This window comes from Staurois parvus, unplaced genomic scaffold (genome assembly GCF_062004578.1).
Source record: "Staurois parvus isolate SC_StPar_1 unplaced genomic scaffold, SC_StPar_1.0 ptg000717l, whole genome shotgun sequence".
NCBI classification, from domain to species: Eukaryota; Metazoa; Chordata; class Amphibia; order Anura; family Ranidae; genus Staurois; species Staurois parvus.
Window position 1 is genome coordinate 77,737 of NW_028318513.1, and position 15,489 is coordinate 93,225.

The 15,489-nt window shown below is 42.1% G+C and overlaps 1 protein-coding gene across 1 annotated transcript in view; it reads right to left on the reverse strand.

Annotated features, from left to right (window-relative positions):
- The window catches only part of TIMM17A (translocase of inner mitochondrial membrane 17A), a 33,314-nt gene that overhangs the window by 15,478 nt on the left and 2,347 nt on the right, over positions 1-15,489 (reverse strand). The window contains exons 2-3 of the mRNA XM_089653637.1: positions 12,662-12,761; positions 12,481-12,544 (exon numbers count right to left, since the gene is read on the reverse strand). Coding sequence (XP_089509763.1) covers positions 12,481-12,544; positions 12,662-12,761 — 164 coding nt within the window. The remainder of the gene's footprint in view (positions 1-12,480; positions 12,545-12,661; positions 12,762-15,489) is intronic.

Here is a 15,489-nt window from a genome sequence, read left to right on the forward strand (position 1 = left end):
TGTTGTAGTTCTTTAAATAACCTAAATCTCTTTCCTGGACAATTTAGCACTTTTACATTGTAGGTTATATATTGGATTTCTTCCATCCTACTCTTTTCCTCCTGACTCCTTTTCCTCCTTACTTTCCTCTTTCTTATACCTGTAGAGCGTATTTATCCCACTAACCTTTTCTCTCCCCTTATCCCTCCCCCCCTCCCCCCTCAATCCCTTTCCTCTCCCTCCCCTCCCCCCCAACCTCACCACCATCCCTCCCCTCCCCCCTCCTTTTAGGCCTTCACTTTGCCTATTCATCATTTGTGGAACTAACATCCACCTTTGATTTAGTCCTTAGGGCTACACTCCTCCCATGGCTAACCTCCCCTCCGTCCAGTTCTCCCCTTTGACCCCTTTCTACTTGTACTTCTTAACAAAAAGGAGAAGAGATGGAGCTAAGCTAGATGAGTGAAGGAGGAAACAGAAGGCAGATTAGGGACAAGGAGGGCCAGAGAGAAGAAAAAAAAAAAAAAAAAAAAAAAAAAAAACCTTCTCTCCTCTCCCTCTCCCCCCCCCTACCTCCCCCCTCCACCAGTCTCCGCCCCTCCCCTCTCCTTAATCTATTTCCCCCAGGTTCTTCTTTCCATTCATTAATTTCAATTCTCTACATTTCCAGTCTATCACAAAAATTTCTCAAGTCCTCTGGGAACCTCAAATGGGCTGTTGTTCCGTTTTTCCATCCTATTAAACACTCCGGTACCCCCCATCTATATTGCACCTTCTGTTTTCTCATCTGCTCCAGCAAAGGCCTCCGAGCTCTCCTCCTCCAGAGAGTCTCCGATGACAAGTCCGCGTATATTTGAATGTCCATTTCTCTGTATTTTATTACTGATTTTCCTTTAATTTTCCTCCAAATTCTTTCCCTTTGCTGCAGATCATAAAATTTAACAAGTATGTCTCTCGGCCTATCCTTCTCCTGGTTCCCCTGGATTTTCCCATTTCTGGAGATTCCTTCTATATTAATCCTTTCCATATCAGAGTTTCCCGTTATAAAGTTCAGTAATTTGCCAACCGCCTCTTCCATTAGTTCTCCTTTTAGGCTTTCCGGTACCCCTCTTATCCTTATATTTCTCCTTCTTTCTCTATTTTCTTGAATTTCCGCCTTGTACTGCAATTTTTCCTGAACTTTTTCCATGTTAGTTATCTTCTTTTCTAATTCGGATATGATCTGGGTCTGATTTTTAACTTTCTGCTCCGTTTCCTCCACTCTTAACAACTGCCCCAGATCACTCCGAATATTTACCATTTCTTGCTTTATTGTTCTCTCCAGTTCTTTAAACATTTCTGTCATCTCTTTTTTATTTGGGATTTGTAAATCTTTTTCTATCTCTGATATTTGTTGATTACTGCTGTCCAGATCCATTAATTGCTTGGGACTACTTTGCATACTTAATTCTGATTCTCCTTTGTCATTTCTGCTCTGGGGCCTTTCCGGGGTCCCGTTTCCCTGGGATGTGTACTTTTTAATTGTACCCGTTTGGATCCCTTTAGGGCCAGTTCCTTTTGCACTTTTGTTCTTCATTTCTTTTGGTTCTTTTATTTTTCACTCAAACTAGTATTTCACACAGAAGAACAAAAAAAAAAAAAAGGAAAAATCAATGTGATATAGGACTGGAGATCCCAGCCCTATCTGTTAACTTTTCTGTGTGTTTCTTTGCCAGCACCTTATATTCTTCTCCTTTATATTCCCTGGGGGTCCCCTCTTTTCTCTCAATCTCTGCCTTCCTTCAGCTTAACACAGTTTCTCCCATATCATCACAGTTTTTTTGTTTTTTTTTATTTTGAGGCCACAGCCGGAGTCACTCACCCTCCCTGCGCCTCTCATGGGATGTCTCCATTTCTCCAGCTCCTCCGGTGGATTGGCTCTCTTGCTCTCAGGGGGACCCTCCAGAACTCCCCCCCCCTTCCTTGTTTGGAAAAGAGTTCTTCTCAGTTCACCCACACAGGGCTCCAACGATGGCTTTCCGTATCCGGCCGGCTTCCTCTCCTCCCAGGGATGCACTGCGGTCAGTCACATGTCCCGGCCGCGCCTCCCTGTTTCCCGGCAACCACAGTCAGCTTCCCCGATACTCTCTGCTGGTCTCCGTTACCCGGCTCTTCCTCCCGCGGGCCGCCACTCGGCCGAAGGAACCCGCCAGGCCGAGGTAGGTCTCTGGCTTCTAGGGCTCCATACCTTCAGGGGGATTTTGTGGGTCAAAGGGGGATCGGTCGGAGGGGCTCCAGGCGGGAGCTCCTACCGCAAGCTCTCCACCGCTGCCATAGTTAGGCTCCGCCCCCAATGAACAACCCGACGTGTGGAAAGAGATTTAACCACTTGCCCACCTGAGGATTTACCCCCCTTCCAGACAAGACCATTTTTTGTGTTACAGCGGTGCATCACTTTAACTGACAATTGCATGGTCATGCAACGCAAATGAAACCCAAATTAAATTCACGTCCCTTTTTTCCCCACAAATTGAGTTTTCTTTCAGTGGTATTTGATCACCTGTGCGGTTTTTATTTTTTGTGCTATAAAAAAAAGAAAAAAAAAAAACAAAAACACTATTTTTGACTTTCTGCTATTAAACATGTCCAGTAGGAAAAAGAAAAAAAAATCAAATTTCGTCATAAATTTACACCAACATGTTTTCTGCTACATGCCTTTGCTAAAAAAAAAAAAAAAAAAAAATCACAATATGTGTAAAACACTGACACTGTACTAATGGCACTGGGTAGGAAGGGGTTAACTGTGTGCTGGAAGGGGGCGGTGTGTGTGTGGTTCACTGGTACCACACTACTTTGGATGGCTGTGCTGTCTAAAGCCATCCAAAGCAGTGTGCCCAAGCTCACAGGGAGGAACACTGTTAGTAAACCAAATAGTTCTGCTCACCGTCGGAGATCCTTGGAAATCACTGGGAGTAGGCGAGTAATACTGGCCAGAACCTGGTGATTGACAGCCGAGAATGGCGGCACGGGTAGGGCTCACGCATGCCCCTACACCTGAATGCAAAAATCACATACACACATATAATTATATATATATATATATATATATATATATACACACACACACATACATACATATACACACACACACACCCCCATCTATATACATATACACACACACACACACACACGCGTAATTTTGCTCACCCGTGCTGCCCTGTAGCAGTATTTCTGCTATAGGGCAGTCGGGAAGCAGTTAACCTAGCAATTTACATCTGTGCTAAGGTTCTTTCAGCTTGCCTGTCAGTCTTCTTCAAGGCCTTTTAGATATCAGTTTGGAAAAACGCCAGAATAATTATTGCTTGCTTTGGGTGATGCAATACGGTTGCCACAAGGGAAACAAGGTTATAGCATTGCCAAAAGTACTGGAGGAATGGAATGTGCATTATGATGTAGCTGAATGAACAGCTGGTGTATACTGAATTTACAGGAAACTTGTTCTATGGGAAAACGTGATGGCTGTTCTGTGGCAATTATCCCAGATATTAAAGGTCCATCCCTTGATTTGTACTCATGCTGTGGTGCCCTGTATTTATATCTAAGTATTGAAAGGAGAATGGGCTGGGCTCAGGGGGTATTGGCAGTGGTAAACCATGCAGGAGACAGAGACACCCATGTAGTCTAAGCAAGTTTGCCCTGCACTCTATATTTACCAAGGCAGGAAGCAGTTTCAGTGTAGGAGGGCTTTCTACAACAAGTCCATAGCAGAAAACACATACTAAACATCTGTTCATCTGAACCACTGACTAAACTTAGATCAGATTCTGTGTTCCCCAACAGATTCCCATGCACAAACAGGCAGGGCTTTAAACTTTTTAGCTTTTTATAATGGTGCACCGAAATGAAAATTCTGGTGCCGAAACCGAAAATTCAAGATGCACTTGGCCGAAAACCAAAACCGAAATGTCTGCGTATGTGGGGGTGGGGAGGCTCAATTTTTTTTTTTAACCTTTAACCACTAGGGGACCGCCCGCAGTAAATATACTGCTACAAGGCGGCCCCTGTGCGCAGGATCATGTATACAAACGTGATCCTGCATTCCGGGGTAGGGGGCGCATGTGAAGCGCATGACCGCCATACCCACGGCACCGATCGCGGCCACAGATGTCAATCACTGGGTCCCGGCTGGTGATTACCCGCCGGAGCCTGGCGATTGCCGGCAATCACTGACAGAGAGGAAGGCTGCATTGTTTTCAATGGAGCTTTCCTCCCTGTCAGCTTTCAGCTCACTGTTCCGAGATCGCTGGTCACAGCCAGTGTGTAACAGACCAGTACACACCCCGCTCCCTAGTAAAACACTCCCCTCACACAGTTAACCCTTTCATTGTCTCCAAAAGTTAACCCCTTCCTCCCCCAGTGCTATTAGTACAGTGTCAGTGTTTTTTTTTTTTTTTTTGCACTGATCACTGTATTGGTGTCACTGGGGATGTCAGTAACCCTAAGTCAGTTCCCCCCAGTGTCAGAATGTCCGCCGCAGTCCCGCCATAAGTTGCTGATCGCCGCCATAATTTGCCGATTGCCACTATTATTAGTATAAAAAAAATCCAGTATATATACCGCCACTTGTAAATGCTATAACTTTCAAGTAAACCAATTAATTTACACGTATTGGGATTTTTTTTTAGCAAAGACATGGAGCAGAATACATTTTGGCTGAAATTTATGACAAAATTTGATGTCAATTTAATTTTGGTGTAACGTTGCATGGCCACGCAATTGTCAGCTAAAATAAAGCAGCGCCGTAACACGAACCGCTTATGTAACCGCTTCCTGACCACCCTATAGCAGAAAAACTGCTACAGGGCGGCACAAGTGAGCAAAATCACACACACACGTGATTCGCGCTCCCGTGGTTTTCACGCCCCTCCCAGATGGCGTCAGATTGCCCATCAGTACACCAATAATCACATTTAACCCCTTGATTGCCAGGAAGACACTCATACACAATAAATCTCCATTGCTAGTATAGTGTCTGAACGGATCAATATCTTTGATCAGATCAGCACTATACCAGCATTCACATTAGTATAGCGTCCCCAAAAAAACAGCGTTAGTGGGATCAGCCCCGGAACCTGCCAGCACCTGCGTTTAGCCCCTACGCTTACCCACCCCTTCTCCCCCAGCAAGTGCAGTGTCAGTAGGTCACTGTCACTTGATACATTGCACAGAAAACCGCAGTGTTCGCAGAATCAGGCCTGATCTCTGTTAGCACTTGCCGGTAAATTTTGATGACTCATCTCATATGCAGCAGAGTAGTTTAAAAACTAAAAAAAACTGAGCAAAAAAACAAAAAACAAGCAAAAACTGACCCTGACCTTTGACCCTAACTAACCCTGGCACAGACCTAGATCAAACGCAGAATCAGGCCTGATCTCTGTTAGCACTTGCCGGTAAATTTTGATGACTCTCATATGCAGCAGAGTGCCAGTACTAGTGCCGCGCTACCTTTTGGTGAACTGGTGAGCACCAGCGGTCTAGTACATCCTGGTCTTTCACATACCTCTTAGATTGTAAGCTCCAAGGATCAGGCCCTCCTAACCCTCTTGTATTGAACTGTATTGTTGCTGTATTGTCTCCCGTTATATTGTAAAGCGCTGAGCAAACTGTTGGCACTATATAAATTCTGTATAATAATAATACCAGCACTGCAGTATGACTTGGCGACGTGGCGAGTCCCATTAGTGCAGTACAAGCTGGTAAGGTGGCGAGCACAAGCATTGTCCCCGCAACCACCAAAAATTCGCACACAGGCCTGTAGAGCCCCTAGTATCCTTCCGACCGGCAACCCACAAATTCTGCAGTACCCGTACTTCCCCCATTCACTGCCCAACCAGGAATTCAGGTGGAAATAGCCAATTTAACTCCTCCCCTTGCTTTCTTGGAGGTGTTTTTCACGGAAGATCTGTATGCATTGATTGTGGATCAAAGAATTTTATATGCACAACAATGTATCGCCGCCAACCAAAATTCAAACCTTGGCAGACCGTTCACATGGAAACCCATTACGGTTTTCAAATTTATGTTTTTTTGGGGCCTAACCCTCAACAATGGCATTACTAAAAAAAATGAATTGCGGTTGTATTGGTACACAGACCCAATTCATCATATGCCGTGTTCAATGCTGCCATGACCAGGCATAGATATGAGAGTATGTGTTTTATGCATTTCAACGACAATACACTCTGTTGTCCTTGAGGTGACCCTGAATTTGACCGACTCCACAAAATTCAGCCCCTTGTAAATCACCTTAACAAAAAATTTGCAGATGTCTATACTCCCCAGCAAATAATCTGCGTTGATGAGTCCCTCATTAATTTTTCTGACCGCCTTGCATTCAAACAATTTCTCCCCAGCAAGCGTGCCAGATATGGGGTCAACATGTAGAAGACCTGTGAGAGGACAACAGGCTATACTTATAAGTTTCGGATTTATGAGGGAAAAGATAGTCACGTGGAGCCCCCCCAGATGCCCAGACTACATGGGGAGTAGTGGCAAGATAGTTTGGGACTTGGTGTCATCCTTTTTCCATATGGGGAACCACTTATACGTGGACAATTTTTATTCAAGCGTGCCACTGTGACTGACGCGGGATCGCTGCCACCAATATGCGACAATTCCACGATCGCTGTCACCAATATGTGACGAACTCGGCGTCAGACCCCTGACCATCTCACCAAACTCGTGACCGAAGGACTGGCCAATCTGAAACCGCGATGACACGTGCGTAACAATGCCACACCCAACACAACGATTTTCAAGCTAATGGACCATAATCAATGTACCGGCAGCCTGAGCGATTGTTACTGGGTCAGGTTAATTATGCAATTAACCCTTCACACTGCCACCACCTCCTTTTTGTACAGAGAAAGAGGAAACTCGGCTATACCAGCAATAACACTATAATGGTTGATATAATCGTCTGTATAACATGGTCACCGCAGGCCAATTAAACAAACACAGTAGCGCTCTTTTAGAGGCAGGAATTCGTAAATTGCAATTAAGAGCTATAGAACAGTTCAACACTTTCAGAAGGAAAAATTTATTACTGAAAGTCAAAAGGGGTGCAATAAAAATATTTACAGAAAAAAAGATGTAACATATATACATACATATATGTATATACACACACACACACACACACACACACATACATACATACAGAGAACAGCACAGCAAAGAGATAACAGAGAGAGGTTAAAGGGTTCAAGTACTTGCCAAAGTCCTGGGTTAGCAGATCAAGTTTAAGAGCGAAAGGGTACGGGTCTCCCCAGGTGGTATTGATGTTAAATGAGAGAATTCTTCAACTTACCTCTCTTAGGCCTGACAGCCCATTTTGTGGTTCCCTAGCAGGGGGTGTCTCTGAAGTCAAGGACCAATGCCCCGTTTAGGGAGGGCTCATCGGGCGGATACCTCAACTAGAGTCAGAATCTCTCATAATTCATATTTTGCGCATAACTTTTCCTATGCACAAGTGACATTCCACCCGCGGGTAGATTATTATGCAGACACGTCTGAGGATTGATTAGATATGAATTATGAAATTCTACACTAAATGGTTCAAGAGATCTACTTTTCTGATTTTCTATGTATTCAAACCACGAAGAGTAACCTATCGAACTGTTCGCCTCCTCGTGGCCAATCTGACGATATGCCTGGGTTTTATGTAAGTGTCTCATATTCCAAGATATGAGACATAGGGGAAAAATGGATTTTTAAAAAGGTTATCTGGTTCAATGTCTTTAACTCCTGTGAAGGCTGCGTTATCTGTTTACGAGGTACTAAATTGTACAGCTCTGGTAGACAACCCGGCATTTCGCTCAGAAATGTTTTATAGCTCTGGGGTTCCCTGCTGTGCTCTGACTGTGACACTTTTAACACGCACACACACTGCCATATGTCACTGTGCCTCTCAGAGAGGAAGGGGGGAAAGAATGAGGGGAGAAAATGGAGATTCTTAACAAAATGGAGGCTGCATCCTGCCTCTGGTGCGCACGTTCGCGACAGCCACTATTTAGACATTTGTACAATCTTGGAACTGGCGCTTGTGGCAAAGTGTGACCTAATTTGTGCTCACCAGTAGAAGTGGGTGGATGCAGGGCGGTATATTTTAATGGTGGGCATACCACACACTTTTTTTTGGCAGAGATTTCTTCTCTTTTTTTCATTCAGTCCACAGTCTGCATACAAAAAAAAAAAAGAACAGCATATACACCCAACAAGGATCAGCGATGTACTGGTACATCACTGGACTTTGAATGGTTATACTAGGATGATGCCTATAGCTGCAGGCATCATCCTGGTATTTTTTTCAACTAGCAATCAGCTTTCATGTAAAAGCAATCCTAGTTGCTAATTAGCTGCAGAATTGCTTTTACAAGCAGTGAGAGACAATGCCCCCCCTCCCCCGCTGCCTTCCACGGCCTTCTCGGGCAGTCTCGTGCCATCGGGGGAACCTGAGAATGCAGCCGGTGTTTCTGCCAGCTGATCATGGAGCTGATTGGAGACCAGAATGGTGCCAATCATCTCTATAGCCTAAGAAAGCTACGAGCATTTCATCATTTCAGTTTCGCAGGATATAAACAGCGCCATTTGTAAATTGGTAAAGCATCTGATCACACTGATCTTGGTTTGATTAGATAATGTAAGGGCAGAGGAGATATCTAGAGTCGGATAGAACCCAGATTTCTGAAAAAAGAATATATGACAATGCCCATTGAAGTTATAGGGGATATTTGCATTCCCTGTGATAGCATTAAAAGTGATCAGAAAAAATGAAAAGGTACAGTGTAAAAATAATAAAAAATAAAAATAACAAAACAAAAAGAAAACAAACAAAAAAAAATAAAAACCTCACCCCTCCGATGCGCGCACACCTGTGTGCACAAGCATTGACCCTGTGCCGGTACTTAAACAACAGTTGTGCCATACATGTGAGGTATCACTATGAACGTCAGATCAAGGGCAGTAATTCTAACACTAGACCTCCTCTTTAAATCTAAAATGGTAGCTTTTAAAGCATTGCCTATGGATATTAAAATTGTATGCAGTTTGTCGCCATTGCATGGGGCATGCACAGTTTTAAAGCATGTCATGTTTGGTATCTATTTACTCGGCATACCATCATCTTTTATATTTTACCAAATAATTGGCCAATATATTGTGTTTTTGTGCATTAAAAGTAAAAAAAAAAAGTGTGTTTTTTAAAAACAATTTGCTTTTGAAAAATCACTGCGCAAGTACTATGTGCCATAAAAGTTGTAGTACCCACCATTTTATTCACTAAGGTGTCTGCTTTAAAATATATATATATATATATATATATATATATATATATATATATATGGGTTTAAATTACTTTTCTAGCAAAAAATTGTTTTTTTTTAGGTGAACAAAAAGTGTCAGAAAAGGCTTGATCTTCAGGTGGTTAGAAGAGTGAGTGATGTGTGGCATAAACTTCTAATGCTGGGAATAAAAACGCCCCCACCCCCCAAAACAACCCCTTTTTGGAAAGTAGACACCCCAAGCTGTTTGCTGAGGGGCATGTTGAATCAATAGAAGAATTTATTTTCTTACAAGTTTTTGGAAAATTACAAAAAAATTTTTTTTTTTAAACACAAAATTGTCACTTAAATGATTCATTGCTCACACATGCCATGAGTATATGTGAAATTACTCCCGAAAATACATTCTGCTACTTCTCCTGAGTATGGGGGTACCACATGTGAGAGACATTTTGGCAGTCTAGCCAAGTACAGGACCCCAAAATCCAATAAGCACCTTCAGGCTTTTAAAGGGCTTTATTTCCTCATTACACTTCCTGACTACCTATCACAGTTTCGAAGGCCCTGAAATGCCAGGATAGCACCTAACCCCTCCAAATGACCCCTTTTTGGAAAGTATACACATCAAGGAATTTGATAAGAAGCATGGTAAGTATTTTGCAGATCTCATCTGTTGCCACAAGTTTTTGGAAAATGAAGAAAAAAAACAAAAACATATTTTTTCTATTTTTTTTTCTATTTGAAAACCTTGTGAGAAAAAATTAGATCTGCAAAATACTCACCATGCCTCTTTTTAATTTCCTTGGGGTGTCTACTTTCCAGAAAGGGGTAATTTGGGGGGGGGGGGGGGTTGGTGCTATCCTGGCATGCTTGGGCCTTCAAAACTGTGATAGGTATTGAGGAAGTGAAATGAGGAAGTTACGCACCTTCAGGCTTTCAAAGTGGTCATTGGATTTCAGGCTCCTGTATGTGGCTATGCTTCCAAAAAGTCTCACACATGTGGTATCCCCATACTCAGCAGAAGTAACAAAGTATTTTGGGGTGTAAATTCCACATATACCCATGGCTTGTGTGAGAAATAAATCATTTAAAATGACAACTTTGTGTGAAAAAAAATGTTTTTGTCATTTTCCAGAAACTTGTGGAAAAAAAATAAATCTTCCATGGACTCAATATGCCTCTCAGCAGATAGCTTAGGGTGTCTACTTTCCAAAAAGGGGTCATTTGAGGGTGTTTGTACTATCCTGGTAGTTAAGCACCTCAAGAAATGTGATGAGCAGTCAGAAAGTAAAAGCTGTGTAAATTCCATTATCTATACCATAGTTTGTAGACGCTATAACTTTCACACAAAGCAATAAATACACACTTACTGGGATTTTTTTTAACCAAAAACATGTAGCAGAATACATTTTGGCCTAACTTTATGACGAAATTTTAGTTTTTTTGGATATTTTATATGACCGAAATGAGAAAAAATTGTTTTTTTCAAAAAATTTTCTTCAAAAATGTTTTTGTTTATAGCGCCAAAAATAAAGTGCACAGGTGATCAAATAACACCAAAAGAAAGCTCTATTTGTGTGAAAAAAAGGGCATAAATTTCATTTATGTACCGTATTGCATGACCGTGCAATTGTCCTTTAAACTAGTGCAGCGCTGTATAGCAAAAAAATGGCGTAAATTGCAGTATCTATACCATAGTTTGTAGACGCTATAACTTTCACACAAAGCAATCAATATACACTTATTGGGATTTTTTTTACCAAAAACATGTAGCAGAATACATTTTGGCCTAAATTTATAACTAGCTTTCAGTTTACTATATATTTTTTATAGCTGAAAGTAAAAAATATTGTTTTTCTTCAAAATTTTTGGTCTTTTTTTGTTTATAGCATGCAAAATAAAAAGCACACAGGTGATCAAATACCACCAAAAGAAAGCTCTATTTGTGTGAAAAAAAGGACGTAAATTTTGTTTGGGTACAGCATTGCATGACCATGCAATTATCAGTTGAATTAGTGCAGCGCCGAGTAGCAAAAAGAGGCCTGGACATTAAGGGGGGTGAATCCTCTAGAGGGCAAGTGGTTAATGTGTTTTTATTTTTTTTTTTAACTTATGATTTTATTGCTATCACATAGGGGACCAATAGTCCCCAATGTGATAGCATACAAGTGACCGGTCTTCTTTATAGGGGGAGGGGGCAGTGTGTGCAAGGAGGGGGTAGGAGAAGAGCAGTGTATACAGTGAGGGAGCAGTGTATACAGTGAGGGAGCAGTGTATACAGACAGGCTCCTTCACATGCCACCGCTAAATGGTCATTGCTGGTTTTTAAATGCAATTGCCTTTTTTTTTTCTTCACTTTATAGCTCCGAGAAGGAGCTGTCATTCATCCTGCTGCTAAAGTACAAAGGGGCGGGGTCACTGGGTAATCTCACTGGGTAACCCTGCCCCTTTGTTTAATTTAGCAGCAGGGCGAATGACAGCTCCTTCTAAAAGCTATAAAGTGAAGAAAAAAAAAATCCAGCAACTGCCTTTCTCCGCCACCCCCTCCAACTGCGCAAACTGCAGTACACACAACCCCCCAAACCCTCAGCCAAATAGTCAGTCCGCCCCTAATTGGTCTCTTGGGCTGTAATTATCAGCAACTTTAATCGGCTCACTTTTTCCCTATTGGCAAAATGCCGATAGGGCTATTTTCGGCAGATATGGTTTGGCCGCCGGAATTTCAGTGCATCCCTAATTATTATTATTATTATAATACAGGATTTATATAGTGCCAACAATTTGCGCAGTGCTTTACAATATAAAGGAATACAAGAGGGTTAGGAGGGCCCTGCTCCTGGAAGCTTACAATCTAATAGGGAGGGGTATATCTCAGGCTATGCATGCTGAAGAAATGGTTTCAATACTTTTTGAATCAGTGACCAATAGCATGTATGCAGAAGTTCTGATTTACTTGCTGCCTCTTTGTAACTGCCTTTGGACCATTGTACTTCTTTTGATACACTGCAATGTTTTCATGAAGCCTTCCTACTCTCTCTCCATTGACTTTATTACTACTGATCAAAACCAACAATGTTAGCTGAAGTGACTGATAGCTGCATTATATAAAACGTACAAATAGTTGAAATACATTTCAAATACTAACATTGGCCTTTAGCTATCTCTAAAAAAAGTGTCTCACCTCCCAGTTGTGGCGCACGAGTTCTTATAGAATTTAAGCTGCCCTTCATACGATGATTAATGCCCTAAAGTACAAAATAAAGAAAAATTTAAGCAAATGGAGAGACAACAATCAATTAACTGTACACCAACCAAAAAACTAGGAACATTTTGGGCTAAATTGGGAAAAAACTGTCACTTACTTGGGGAGAATTTCTAAATCCTTTGACAGCCTGGAAAATGCCTCCTCCAATGATACCCATGGTGAAGGCTCCACCACAGTCATCTACGATCCTCCAGGGACTGTAAAATACGAAAAGAAAAAAAAAATCAATGACACAATATCGAAGCATAAACCAGCAGGCCAGATGTAAATAAGAGGATACTTTAGTACTGGGGAAAGCAGTTTAGCCCCGGTTCACACCAGTGTGGAATAGAAATCATGCCACTTTGGCACAATTGTGATTTGCACCTCCGATCTCATTGCGTCTTGCAACTTCATTTTACAAAAGTCTATGCAAGTCGCAATCAAATCGGAAAAAAGTAGGACGTTTTTCAAAGTTGGTGCGACATGGGGTGCAACTTGTCATGTCATTTGGAACTGTCAAATTGCATGACTAATCGCACCGGTGTGAACCAGGGCTTAAATAGCAGTAGCATGTAATCAGAATTGGCAGTACAGGTGCAAAATGACCCAGCCTTCAGTCAATCTGAAAGTCATTCAAAGGTATTCTGCAGCTTCCTGCTACCTATTGAATTCAGGGGTGACATGTTGGGTAGCACAGTAGCTAAATGGATAGCACTTCTGCCTAACAGTACTAGGGTCCTTGGTTTGAATCGCACCACGCAGCCATGGCACCACCTGCCTGGAGTTTGCATGTTCTCCATGTGCCTGCGTGGGTTTTCTCCAGGTACTCCGGTATCCTCCCACACTCCAAAGACATGCTGGTAGGTGAATTGGATCCTGTCTAAAATTGGCCGTAGTATGTGTATGTATGAATGTGAGTTAGGGACCTTAGATTGTACGCCCCTTGAGGGTTAGGGACTGATGTCAATGTACAATATATATGTAAAGTGCTGCGCAAATTGACGGCACTATATAAGTACCTGAAATAAATAAATACATGTAAGCGGAGGCAGCGCAGGGTCCACTTATACTGTATGCATTAAAACATTAGGATGAACATTTACATGCATATAGCGTAGAATACAAATCAAAGCAAGAAGCTTATTTATCTAGTTTTCATTTACCAAACCTGTTGCTGGGGACCAAAATTATAGGGAACCACAGCTTTCGGATTTAAAATTTCAAACCAGCAAATATGCTTCTTTACTGGAGGTGCACAGAGGCTCAACTGTAGCAGTTAATATTTTCGTTAAGACTGCCACTGAACTGGATGATAGGTTTCTGAAATCGAAAGGGCCACTTAAATCGATCTCCTTCCCATACATATCATACATGGAAGCCTCTGGTGCAAGTTATGACTATGCAATAGTTTTTTACCTTAGATTGTACACCCGTTGAGGGTTAGGGACTGATGTGAATGTACAGTATATATGTAAAGCACTGCGTAAATTGACGGCGCTATATAAGTACCTGTAATAAATAAAACTTTATTAGGTACACCTGTTCAATTGTTTGGTAACACAAACTGCTAATCAGCCAATCACATGGCAGCAACTCAATGCATTAAGACCTGGTTCACACCTATGAGTTATTTAGTGCTTTTTGCAGAAACTCACTACAGTCTGTTTTTTGATAGGGTCAGGGACTTTTTTTCCCGCAGAAGATTGCAACACGCATGGTGTGAACCAGGCATTAGGCATGTAGACGTGCTGAAGATGACGACTTTCTGAAGTTCAAACCAAGTATCAGAATGGGGAAGATAGTGGATTTAAGTGACTTTGAACGAGGCATGGTTGTTGGTGCCAGTCAGGATGGTCTGAGCATTTTAAAAACAGAATCTACTGAGATTTTCACACACAACCATCTCTAGGGTTTACAGAGAATGGTCCAAAAAAGAGAAAATATCCAGTGAGCGGCAGTTGTGTGGACAAAAATGCCTTGTTGATGTCAGAGGAGAATGGGCAGACTGGTTGTGGCAACATTCAGATGGTAGGGTCAGAATTTGTCGTAAACATGAAATCATGAATCCATCCTGCCTTGTATCCACAGTTCAGGCTGGTGGTGGTGGTGTAATGGTGTGGGGGGAGATTTCCTTGGCAATAGCAAGTTGTACCTAATAAGGTGGCTGGTGAGTGTAGTCCCTAAGTGTTTCTCAGTGGGTTCTTCCCTACTGTCACTTCAGTGTGACCTGCGTCCTTGGTTGCTAGAACACTGGCGACCTTCATCCTAGCAACGAAGTACACGTAAATCACACTCAAACATAATAAAATAAGAAACACACAACCTCCCCTGTACAACTCTGAGTTGATCCTAGTTACACTAGTTTGCCTGTCTGGGAATCGGTGGTAATTCTTTGAATTCTGTTGCAGCCATAGTGCGGATTCTAAAAGGGACACTTGTAAGAACTACGTGAACCAGACACGGTTCTAGAGGGACATGCACCCCCAGATTTTAGTTGTGCACCCCAGATCTCAATATGCATCCAAATGATCCATGAGACCTGATGGGGACAATTGATGTAAGGGGACACGCTGATAGGGATAGGGGAGGGGCTTTGACGTCAAAACGGTTGGGGGTGTTTGGATGCGGTAATACGACAACAAGCTGCAGATTGTTTTTAAAGTTTGTATATCTCTTTTTATAGAACGAGACATATAGCATGGTGCACTCAGACACCTTATAAATGTGAGTGGAAAACTGGAAATTATTTTAAGCTAATAAACGTTTTAAATGGATAAGCACAATGTTTTGGTAATTTTTTTCCCCTATGCAGGAATTCCTAAGGAGGATCCATAAGGAGAAAACGTGGAACTATTTAGGAGTGCAGACTCATCCAAACCGGGCATCAGCCCTAATAGAGGGACACAAGCGATACAGTGAAGGAAATAAGTATTTGATCCCCTG